The 10,277-nt window shown below is 64.2% G+C and overlaps 3 protein-coding genes across 3 annotated transcripts; 1 reads left to right on the plus strand and 2 right to left on the minus strand.

The window, feature by feature from the left end:
• The first annotated feature begins 128 nt into the window (after nucleotides 1-128).
• Nucleotides 129-4,921, plus strand: PGAP3 (post-GPI attachment to proteins phospholipase 3). Its single transcript, XM_066205210.1, has 8 exons — nucleotides 129-338; nucleotides 1,298-1,395; nucleotides 1,473-1,625; nucleotides 2,313-2,375; nucleotides 2,488-2,549; nucleotides 3,038-3,174; nucleotides 3,739-3,943; nucleotides 4,389-4,921. The coding sequence occupies exons 1-8, from the start codon at nucleotides 152-154 to the stop codon at nucleotides 4,450-4,452; spliced, it is 969 nt and encodes a 322-aa protein (XP_066061307.1). The 5' UTR covers nucleotides 129-151; the 3' UTR covers nucleotides 4,453-4,921.
• A 620-nt stretch (nucleotides 4,922-5,541) lies between these two features.
• On the minus strand, nucleotides 5,542-7,559 carry PNMT (phenylethanolamine N-methyltransferase). The gene is made up of 3 exons (XM_066205212.1): nucleotides 7,406-7,559; nucleotides 7,041-7,248; nucleotides 5,542-5,997 (listed from the first exon to the last, which is right to left on the minus strand). Exons 1-3 carry the CDS (start codon nucleotides 7,557-7,559, stop codon nucleotides 5,562-5,564), a joined length of 798 nt encoding a protein of 265 aa, XP_066061309.1. The 3' UTR covers nucleotides 5,542-5,561.
• A 1,119-nt stretch (nucleotides 7,560-8,678) lies between these two features.
• Nucleotides 8,679-10,253, minus strand: TCAP (titin-cap). Its single transcript, XM_066205213.1, has 2 exons — nucleotides 10,107-10,253; nucleotides 8,679-9,349 (listed from the first exon to the last, which is right to left on the minus strand). The coding sequence occupies exons 1-2, from the start codon at nucleotides 10,250-10,252 to the stop codon at nucleotides 9,094-9,096; spliced, it is 402 nt and encodes a 133-aa protein (XP_066061310.1). The 5' UTR covers nucleotide 10,253; the 3' UTR covers nucleotides 8,679-9,093.
• Between the last annotated feature and the right edge of the window lie 24 nt (nucleotides 10,254-10,277).

A 10,277-nucleotide genomic window follows, 5' to 3' on the forward strand; every position in this document is an offset into this window, starting at 1 on the left:
AGAGCGTACGCGGGGGGATATATCCCATGATCCTCCCGTTCGGGGGACTGCATCCCATCACCTCCCGCGACCGTCGGGGGCGGTATATCCCATAGTGCCTCGCGCAGGCCCCATCTCCGGGGCGGGCCGGAAGCGGCCGGGCCGGGCGGCGATGGCGGCGCGGGCCGCGCTGCTGCTGCTTCTCATGGCGGCGGCGGCGCCGGGCCCGGCCCGGGGCTCGCAGGGAGACCGGGAACCGCTGTACCGGGAGTGCCTGAGCCGCTGCGAGCGGCAGAACTGCTCGGGGGCGGCACTGCGGCACTTCCGCGCCCGGCAGCCGCTCTACATGGGCCTGACAGGTACCGCCCCCCCGCGCCCATTGGTTGACGGAGCCCGATGCCACGCCCCCTCTGGGACCGCGCCCTCTCAAAGGCCACGCCCCATTTGAAGCCACGCCCCCGGCGGTCTGGGGGCACTGGGAGGTGCTGGGTCCGAACTGGGACGTGCTGGGGGGCCCTGGAGCTGTGGGACCATACTGGGGCCGAACTGGGACGTGCTGGGGGGCCCTGGAGCTATGGGGCCATACTGGGTCCGAACTGGGACGTGCTGGGGGGTCCTGGAGCTGTGGGGCCATACTGGGGCCGAACTGGGACGTGCTGGGGGGCCCTGGAGCTGTGGGACCATACTGGGGCCGAACTGGGACGTGCTGGGGGTCCCTGGAGCTGTGGGGCCATACTGGGGCCGAACTGGGACGTGCTGGGGGGCCCTGGAGCTGTGGGGCCATACTGGGGCCGAACTGGGACGTGCTGGGGGGCCCTAGAGCTCTGGGGCCATACTGGGGCTGGGCTGGGAAGCCCTAGGTGATGCTGGGGGGTCACTGGACTGTGCTGCTTCTGTGCTGGGGATCGCTGGGTTGTGCTGGGGCTGCGTTAAGGGTCCCTTGGCCTGTACTGGTTGTCACTGGGTCATGCTGGTGGCTGCTGGGCTGGTTTTGGTCTGTACTGGGAGGTGCTGGACTATGAAGTGGGGTCACTGGGCCATATTGGGGGATCACTGAGCCATACTGGGAGGACACTGGACTATGCCAGGGGATGTGTTGGACCAGTTTGGACATCCCTGAACTATCTGGAGGGACACTGGGCCATACTGGGAGCTACTGGGCCGTGCTGCTGGTCACCATGGGCACGGCGGGGTGTGCTCCCAGACTGTTCAGTGATGCTCAGTGAGGCCTGGCGGGGATCCCCAGTACCATGGGGTGAACCCCACCCGCTGCCGTTGCCCACTGGTGCATACTGGGAGGCACTGGTGTGTCCCGCAGGCTGGACGTGCCGGGATGAGTGCAAGTACGAGTGCATGTGGCTGACGGTGCGGCTGTACCAGCAGGGCGGCCACCGCGTGCCCCAGTTCCATGGAAAGGTGAGCGGGGCTCCCTGGGGGGGTGGGGGTGCCGGGGTCCCCCTGTGCCCGCTGACCTCCCCCCCGTCCCCTCCCAGTGGCCCTTCTCCCGGTTCCTGTTTTTCCAGGAGCCGGCCTCCGCCTTCGCCTCCTTCCTCAACGGCCTGGCCAGCCTGGTGATGCTGCTGCGCTACCGGGCGGCCGTGCCCCCCGCCGCCCCCACCTACCCCACCTGCGTCGCCTTCGCCTGGGTGAGCCCTGCCTGCCCTTTGCCCCGTCCCTTTTTCCCATCCCATCTGTCTCTTTTTTTTCTTTTTTTCCTCTTTTTTTTTCTCTTTTTTTCCTCTTTTTTTTTTCTCTTTTTTTTCTCTTTTTTTTCCTCTTTTTTTCTCTTTTTTTTTCTTTTTTTTTCTCTTTTTATTCCCTCTTTTTTTCCTCTTTTTTTCCTCTTTTTTCCTCTTTTTTTCCTCTTTTTTTTCCTCTTTTTTTTCCTCTTTTTTTTCCTCTTTTTTTTCCCTCTTTTTTTTCCCTCTTTTTTTTCCCTCTTTTTTTTCCCTCTTTTTTTTCCCTCTTTTTTTTCCCTCTTTTTTCCCTCTTTTTTCTCTTTTTTTCCTCTCTCTTTCCCTCTCGTTCCCTCTCTCTTCCCTGTTTTATTCCTCTCTTTTTCCCCCTCTTTTCCTCCTCTTTTCCTCCTTCCCCTTCCCTTTTTCACTCTCCTCCCTTCCCTTTCCCCCCCATTTTCCTTCTCTCTCCCCCCTCCCCTTCCCCCAGATCTTCCCCATAACCTCCTGATCCCACCCAGCTCCAGCTATTCCACGCCCCCCATCCCATTCCCAGGGCCTTCATCCTGCAAATGAGGGGGAGGTGGGGCCTGACCCAGGGGGGACCCTGACCCACATCCCCCCCACCCCCCAATCCCAAATTTCCCCCTTTCCCAGGTCTCCTTAAACGCCTGGTTCTGGTCCACTGTATTCCACACGAGGGACACGGCGCTGACGGAGGTGAGGGAGTGGCACCCCCAGAGTGTCCCCAAGCCCCCCGGGGGTCCTGTTCCAGCCCCACCCCCCCACTTCCCACACTGCCAGCACGGCTCAGCCATCCCAAATCCCACAGAAACTGGATTATTTCTGTGCTTCGGCTGTCGTCCTGCACTCCGTGTACCTGTGCTGTGTCAGGTGGGCACTGGGGATGGACTGGGGGGCACTGGGGACGGACTGGGGGGCACTGGGGACGGACTGGGGGGCACTGGGGATACACTGGGGGGCACAGGGCTGTCCTGAGCCTTGGCTGGAGGCTGCAGGGCCACACTGGGACCAGACTAGGAGGTGCTGGGGCCAGCAACAGCTAGACTGGGGAGTGTACTGGGAGGCATTGGGCTGTACTGGGAGGCACTGGGTCATGCTGGGAGAGGTCACTGGACCTTGCCACTTCTATACTGGCAGTGCTGGGGCTGTGTGAGGAGTCACTCAGGTTATACTGGGAGGTGCTGGGCCATGGTGGGGACCACTGGGTTGTACTGGGGGCCGCTGGACTTTGCTGGGGAAGGTGCTGGCCTCTGTTGGGCCAGTTTGGGCATCACTGGAGCACCTGGGAGGATGCTGGGCCATACTGGGAAGACACTGGGCCGTACTGGGAGGATCCTGACCATGCCCCTTCCCCACAGGACGCTGGGGCTGCAGCGCCCGGCCTTAATCAGCATCTTCAGGGCCTTCCTCCTGCTCTTCCTCGCCGGCCACATCTCCTACCTGAGCCTCGTGCGCTTTGACTACGGCTACAACCTGGTGGCCAACGCTGCTGCTGGTGAGCTGGGAGGCACTGGGATGGACTGGGAGCTATTGGGACCAGCTGCAGCCAGGCTGGGGAGTGCTGGGCTGTACTGGGGCTGTGTCAGGGGTCAGTCTGTGTCCTCCCCATCCCTGAGCCTCCCTCTCTCTGAAGTCCCATTTTCCCAGGGATGCTGGGCAGGGGTGTGGGTATCCCCATCTCTGAACCCTCGCGTTTTCCCAGGGATGCTGGCCAGGAGTTTGGGTATCCCCTGTCTGGGAACCTTCATGTTTTCGGGGATGCTGACTGCAGGGGACTGGGTGTCCCCATCCCTGAGCCCCATTTTTCCAAGAATGCTGACCAGAGAGTTGGGTATCCCTGTGTCCCTGAGCTCCCCATTTCCCCAGGAATCCTCTCCACAGTCTGTGTACCCCCTTCTCCCTGTGTCCTCCCATTTCCCCAGGAATACTGACAGACTTTGCTCACCCCCCTCTCCATGATCCCCCCCCCCCCAAACGCTCTTTTCCCACTAATTCCAACCGAGGTTTGCTTGCCCCGCGGGCACCCCCCGACCCCTCCCCCGGTGCGGTTTTCCCCCAGGAATGCTGACGGTGGCGTGGTGGCTGCGGTGGTGCCTGCGGCAGGGCCGGCGCCTCCCGCACGTGTGGAAATGCGCGGCCGCGGTGCTGCTGCTCCAGGCGCTGGCGCTGCTCGAGCTGCTCGACTTCCCGCCCCTGCTCTGGGTGCTGGACGCCCACGCGCTCTGGCACATCGGGACCATCCCCCTCAACGTGCTCTTCTACAGGTCAGTCAGCCCATCCCTCTTCCCCGTTTAAAACAGGGGTGAGGGGCTCCCTGTGTTCCTCAGGGAGGCTCAGGGGTGCAGCGCTTCCCCCTCTCCCGGGGTTTGGGGGGGCTCTGCTGTGGCCTGGGGGTGATGGGAGAGTGCTGGGAGGGGGGAATGGGGTGTTGGGGATCTCCTTTGGGGATTCCTCCTGAAATTGGGATGCTTGGGACCTCCCTCAGTTTTCCTGGGGTGCTGGGAGCTCCCTCTTGGGGTGCTCAGGGCCCCCTGTGATCCATGGGGCGCTGGAAGTGTCACCCTTGAAGTCAGGGTGCTGCAGACTCCATTCTTGTCCAGAGCGTGCTGGTTACCCCCCTGTTAAAATTCAGGTGCTCAGGGTCCCCCTCAGTTTTCCCAGGGGTGCTGGGAGCCTCCCCCTCAGCCCCCACCTTGTCCCCCTCCCCAGTTTCCTGATGGATGACAGCCTCTACCTCCTGAAGGCCAACTCCGACCTCTTCAAAGTGGACTAGAGCTGCCGGGGGGGGGGTGAAACCCCTCGTGCCCCCCCAGGGCCCTGCCCTGCCCTGTGCCAAGCGAGCCCCCCGGCCCCCCCCCGGCCACAGCCTCCTGCCCCCCCCGGTTGCCTTCTGAGGTTTGTTTTTCTCCCCCGTGCTCCCCCCCCATCTCCCCAGGGGGGTGGGAACCCCCAACTGCTGGGGACAGAGGGGTCAAGGACAGCTGAGCCCCCCCCAAAACCCTCCCCGTGCTGAGCTGGGGACCCCCGTGAGGTGACAGTGGCTGCTGGGGGACACGTGGGTGATTGGGGGGGGGTCTGTGTGCATGGGGGGGCCCTGCTGGGTGGCTCTGGCAGGGGTGGGGGGTGTTGTGTGGGTGCCTTGGGGCTGGGTGTGCCCCCTTCCCGGCCCAGAGGGGCTGTGCCCCCCCATTCCCCCTCCCCAGGTGTCTTGTGGGATGTGAATAAAGCTGAGTTGAATCTGTGCCGTGCTGGGTTCTTGTCCCCCCTCCCCGCGTCCCCTCCCTGCCCCAAGGGCACCCTGTGCCCCCCCTCCATACCCAGCCCCCATGTCTGCCCTCCCCCACCCCGCGGTGTACCCCATTCCCCTTGGCTGTCACCCCACAGCGCAGCCCTTAGCCACTGTCCTGCGTCCCATTTCCCACCCTGCTTTCACTGTGTCCCATCCCATGTATCCCAAAATCCCTCAGTGTTCCCCAACCCCCTCAGAGACCCCAGATCCCGCCCATCTTGCACCCCCTCACCCACCCCATACCTGCCCTGTCCTGCAGCCCCTTTCCCACCTTGTTCTTGCCCTCTGCACCCCCATTTGTGCCCTATTTCCCCCCTACTGTGAATCCACCCACCCAGCCCATCCTCCCCCTGCCCCGCACCCCATTCCCCCTCCCTGTGCCCCATTTCCCTCCCCACCCAGGGGTCCCTGAGCCCCCCAGATCTCCATGCTCCCCCTCAGCACCTCCATCCTCTGCCACAACCTCCGCCTTTATTGTCACCGTCCCCACAACCAACCGCGGAGCCGGAGGCCATCCCAGCCCACCCCCCCTTCGTGCTGCCGGGCCGGGCGAGGTTTCCCGGCGTTTCCCGAGGATTCCCCCCCCCCCCCCCTCAGGCTTCCAGCGGTTTCTGCGCGTGGGCGAAGAACACGCCGTCCACGTCGTCCACGCCGGTGCGGAGCGCGGGGGGCATCGCGTAGCTCCGCAGCTCCCGCAGCGCGAAGCCGGCGGCCGCCAGCGCCTCCCGCACGTCGGATTCCTGCAGCGGCACCACGGGCAGGCGGGCGGGGCCCGCCAGGTAGAAGGACTCGCCCAGGGCCCCCAGCAGCAGTGCGTGGCCCCCCGGGCGCAGCAGGTTGCCCACGTGGGCCAAAGCCCGCACGAAAGCGGCTCGGTCGGGGCTCACGGCCTCCAGGCAGAAGGCGGAGAGCAGCGCGTCGGCCGGCGGGCGAAGCGGGGCCCCCAGCGGCTCCGGGCGGTGCACGTCGATGGGCAGGATCCGCCGGAGACGCTCCCGGAGACGCCGCTCCTTGTCCTGCCACGGCTCCCTGGGGGGAGGGGGGATCAGGGGAAAGGGGAGGTGGGGAGTGGGATGGGGCCCTGGGGATGTGGGGAGGGGATTGACCCGGGAAACGCGGGGATGTGGGGATGGGATCAATCTGGCACACACAGGGATGTGGGGATGGGATCAATCCGGCACACACACGGATGTGGGGAGGGGATCAATCCGGCACACACAGGGATGGGGGGAGGGGATCAATCCGGCACACACAGGGATGTGGGGAGGGGATCAATCCGGCACACACAGGGATGGGGGGAGGGGATCAATCCGGCACACACAGGGATGTGGGGAGGGGATCAATCCGGCACACACAGGGATGGGGGGACAGGAAAACGCTGGCACATGGAAGGGTGTGGGATCAACCCAGCACACAGAGAGATGAGAGGATGGAATTCTGCAGGGATATGGGGTGGGATTGTGCAGGGAAGTAGGGGTTGGGGTTGAGCTGGGGCACACGGGCTTGTGGGGATGGGATCCAGCACACACAGGGATATGGGGACAGGATCCTGCAGGGATGTGGGGTGGGATCCCAATTACAGAACCTACAGGGACCCAGGAACAAGGTTCCACTGGGGCAAACCCAACACACACGGAGACAAAGGGACAGGATCTCCCGAGGATCAATCTGGCAACTGCAGAGATGTGGGGATGGGATCCGGGAGGGATTGATCCAAGAGCCACAGGGACACGGGAACAGGATCAACCAGGCACCCACAAGGACATGGAGACAGGCTGGGGATCAACCCTTCATCCACACGGATAGAGACAGGATTCCATGGATGTGTGAGGCTGGGATCCTGCAGGGATCACCTCAGCATCTGCAGGGACATGGGGCTGTGAGTCCATAGGATTTGGGAACAGTGTCTGTGAGGATGTGGGGCCGTGATCCCATGGGATTGGGATATCGTTCTGCAGGGGTCAGCCCAGGATCTGTGAGGAGCTGCATCTGTGATCCCGTTAATTTTGGGGACACACCACCCTCCTCCCGGGGTTCCCGCGGCCCGCCCGTGTCCCCCCTTGCCCCCCTACCCGCGGCCCTCGATCTTGCAGACGTGCTGGATGAAGGGGCTCCAGTCGAAGGCTCCGGGCTCGCCCCGCGCCCACCGGCCCAGCTCCTCCCGGTTCACCGCCAGGTAATCGGTGGCCACGATCTCCTCGAAGTGGTCGCAGGCGCTCAGCAGTTGGTAGATGGTGGGGCCCGAGCCCACATCGATCAACGTCCGTCCCCGGATCTCACCTGGAAAAGGGACAAGACATGTGGGGGCAGTCCCCAAACCCAGCCAGGGAACGGGGAAAACCAGAGAGGGCCAGAGGAGCCGAGCGCGGGTGCTCCGTGGCTCAGTTTCCCCACCCCACTGCGAGGCTTAGGGGGGTCCCCGCCACCTTCCCCTCACCGCTGGCGAAGGTCTCGGCCAGGCATCGCAGCTTCCAGGGCACCACGAACTCCTCGGAGGAGAAGTCGGCGCGGGGCGGCAGGTAATTGTTGCGCAGGTACGCGCGGGGGTCGAAGTGCTCGTAGCCCTCCCGGAGCGCGGCCGGGCTGCTCATGGCGAGGGGCTGCGGCTCCGGCCCCGCCGCCGCCGCCTTTTATCCCTGCCCGGCCCGGGGGGGCCGCGGGGAGCAGCGACGGCCCCATCCATCCACCCCGCATCCCTCCATCCATCATCCATCCCGCCTAACGCGGTTAGCGCCAGCGCCCCGGGGCCGCGACCGGATCCATCCCGGAGCTGATAACGGCTCCGCCGCCCTTCCCGGGCTGCGGGGATCCAGGAATTCTGCCCCTGCGCCCGGGAGTTTTTGTCCCCCCCACTCCGAGACGTGGCTGTGACCCCACTGTGCTGCCCCAGCCCTGGTGAGGGGTGTCCCATGGGAGGAGGATGGAGAGGGATTGGGATAAGGGCAAAAATGGGATGAGGATGGGAAGGGACAGGAATGGTGTGGAATGGGGGTGGGAAAGGATTGGGGATGGAAATGTGGAAGCATTGGGGGTGGAACGGGATGGGGATGAGAATGGGAAGTGGTTAAAATGGGATTCGGATGGGGATTAGGATGGAAAGGCATCGGAATGAAGTGGGGTTTGGGATGGGGATGGGAAGGGTTTGGGATGGGGCACATCTGAGCTCTCCATCACCACTGAGCTGAGCGTGCTGGACCTCAGCCCAGCTCTGGCAGGAGTCAGCACCTCCTCTGCCAGCTCCCAGTGCTCCCAGTGCTCCCAGTGCTCCCAGCACCCCGGGATAAGGAGCAGGGTGGGACCAATTTATGGGGCTGGGACGTTGAAAGAACCCAAACCCTGCCTGTGCTGGAGCTGTCGGGGGCTGGAGGTGGAGGGACAGGCGGCTCCTGGGAGGAAGGACCGGGATGGGGCCGGGCACAGGGAGGGGACAGGGGCTGGCGGGGGCCCAGGGACAGCGGGATCCAGAGTGGGAACAGCTAATCTGGGCACCGCGGATCCTGGCACCAGGTGGGCGATGCGGGGGGGGTTATATAAGCACAACCCCCCCCCTCACCCAGACCCCCCCAGTCCCATAAGACACCGGGTCCCTCCAGCTGCTGTGCCTCAGTTTCCCTCTATTCTTCCATTCCCCCATCCCACAAGTGCTCCCTCTCGTCCTAAAACTTTCCCCCCACCCTTTTACCCCCTAAAGAAGACGCTGCCGTGCCAAGGTGGGCGTTTTATTGCCGTACAAAGACCACGGTTTGTACAACCCCAGCGCAGCCCCCCACCCCCCTCCAGCCCCCCCCAGGGCGCCCTCCAGCCCCGGGCGGGTTTCAGCGTTCCTCATCCTCGCATTCCCTTCTTTTCGCCAGGGAAACTGAGTCACGCCGGAGCTGCCGGGAGCCCCCCGAAGGGTGGGAGCCCCCCGACCCGCGGGGTCCTCATCCCCACCGGCCTCCACGACGCCCGCAGCGGGGTGGGGTCCCAGGTGAATGGGAGCCCACCCCCACCTGCCCTCGCCTTCCTGTGCTGCCTCTTCGGGGAGGCTGAGCAGACCCAGCCGCGTGGGTCCCCTCAGCCCCCCAACATCACCCTCCTGCTCCCCCCCACCCCCCTGACCTTCCCCGGCCCCCCTGGCCACGCTCAGCCCCGCTGGGCTTCGTGGGAGAGGGAGCGGGAGAGGGTGCGGGGAATCCCGCCCTTGGCTCCGCGGAGGTCTGAGGGGGCGAAGAGGGGCACGGGGAGGGTGCGGGCGTAGGGCAGGAGGTGCTGGGTCAGGGGCTGCCCCAGGACCCCCACCCGCAGCAGCCCCCAGGGCGAGCGCTGCTCCAACACCCGCACGGCGCCGCGCTGCTCCAGCGTCTCCCGGCGCTGCGTGTCCACCTCCCGCCGGCACCACCTGGGCACGGGGCACTCGTGGGGGTGCGAGAGAGACCCCCATGTCCTACCCCGACCTTTTGGGGTCACCCCACCCCGCCCAATGTCCCATGGACCCACTCAGCCCAACGGGAACCAACCCCTGGAGACCCCCACAATCTCCTGGCCCCGTGTGGAATCCCAGCCACCCCCAATCTCATAAGGACCCCCCGTTTCCTCACAGGAACCCCTGAGACCTTCCCAATCCCTCTTGGACAGCCCTCCCTGGAGCTTCCCTGATCCCACAGGAACTCTCAGAAAGCCCCAAGACTCCCTGGAAACCTCATAATTTGGGACACTTGGAGCCCCCTCACAACCCAAAGACCCCATGGAAACACCCAAGTTTGGGACCCTTGGGCTGCCCAAAACCCCATCGGGCACCCTTGGAGTCTCCTACAGCCCCAACCCCCCACGAAAACGCCCACTTTTGGAACCCTTGGAGCCACCCCACAAACCCATGAACACCCCATATTTCGGGACCTCCAAAACCCTATGGAGACCCCACAATGTGAGACACTTGGAGCCCCCCACAACCCCACAGAAACCGCATATTTCAGAACTCTCGGAGCCCCCCCACAACCCAAATCCCCACAAAAAAAAAACAAAAACAAAAACAAAAAAAAAAAAAAAAAAAAAAAAAAAACAAAAAAAAAAAACCCACCCAATCCTCCAGCACCCAGTGCCCCCCGTGTCCCCAGTGCCCCTCGGCCCCCTGGCACTCCTCGGGCCGTGCCCCTCACCCGTCCTCGGGCCGGGTCCGGAGCTCCAGGTCCAGCCACTCGGCACTGAAGGTCTCTCTCCGGCCCACGTCCTCCTCCTGGACGCAGCAGCCCAGGCGGGCCGAGAGCAGCCCCTTGGAGCCCCCCACCACGCCAGGGCCCACCATGGTGCCGCTTTCCTCCCCCCCCCCG

The sequence above is a fragment of the Chamaea fasciata genome, unplaced genomic scaffold (genome assembly GCF_029207755.1).
Source record: "Chamaea fasciata isolate MVZ Bird 193981 ecotype frontalis unplaced genomic scaffold, bChaFas1.0.hap1 SCAF_27, whole genome shotgun sequence".
In the NCBI taxonomy this organism is placed as follows: Eukaryota; Metazoa; Chordata; class Aves; order Passeriformes; family Sylviidae; genus Chamaea; species Chamaea fasciata.

What these genes read in the sequence shown, in the direction of transcription:
- PNMT (XM_066205212.1), bottom strand. Translation starts at nt 7,559, where the DNA reads ATGAGCAGCCCGGCCGCGCTCCGGGAGGGCTACGAGCACTTCGACCCC. An exon ending in GGCCGAGACCTTCGCCAGCG is followed by an intron (nt 7,249 to 7,405) that starts GTGAGGGGAAGG and finishes TCCCTTTTCCAG; the next exon opens with GTGAGATCCGGGGACGGACG. An exon ending in TGCAAGATCGAGGGCCGCGG is followed by an intron (nt 5,998 to 7,040) that starts GTAGGGGGGCAA and finishes CCCTCCCCCCAG; the next exon opens with GGAGCCGTGGCAGGACAAGG.
- PGAP3 (XM_066205210.1), top strand. Translation starts at nt 152, where the DNA reads ATGGCGGCGCGGGCCGCGCTGCTGCTGCTTCTCATGGCGGCGGCGGCG. An exon ending in CCTGCGTCGCCTTCGCCTGG is followed by an intron (nt 1,626 to 2,312) that starts GTGAGCCCTGCC and finishes CCCCTTTCCCAG; the next exon opens with GTCTCCTTAAACGCCTGGTT. An exon ending in GGGACACGGCGCTGACGGAG is followed by an intron (nt 2,376 to 2,487) that starts GTGAGGGAGTGG and finishes CAAATCCCACAG; the next exon opens with AAACTGGATTATTTCTGTGC.
- TCAP (XM_066205213.1), bottom strand. Translation starts at nt 10,252, where the DNA reads ATGGTGGGCCCTGGCGTGGTGGGGGGCTCCAAGGGGCTGCTCTCGGCC. An exon ending in CGGACCCGGCCCGAGGACGG is followed by an intron (nt 9,350 to 10,106) that starts GTGAGGGGCACG and finishes CCCCGTGCCCAG; the next exon opens with GTGGTGCCGGCGGGAGGTGG.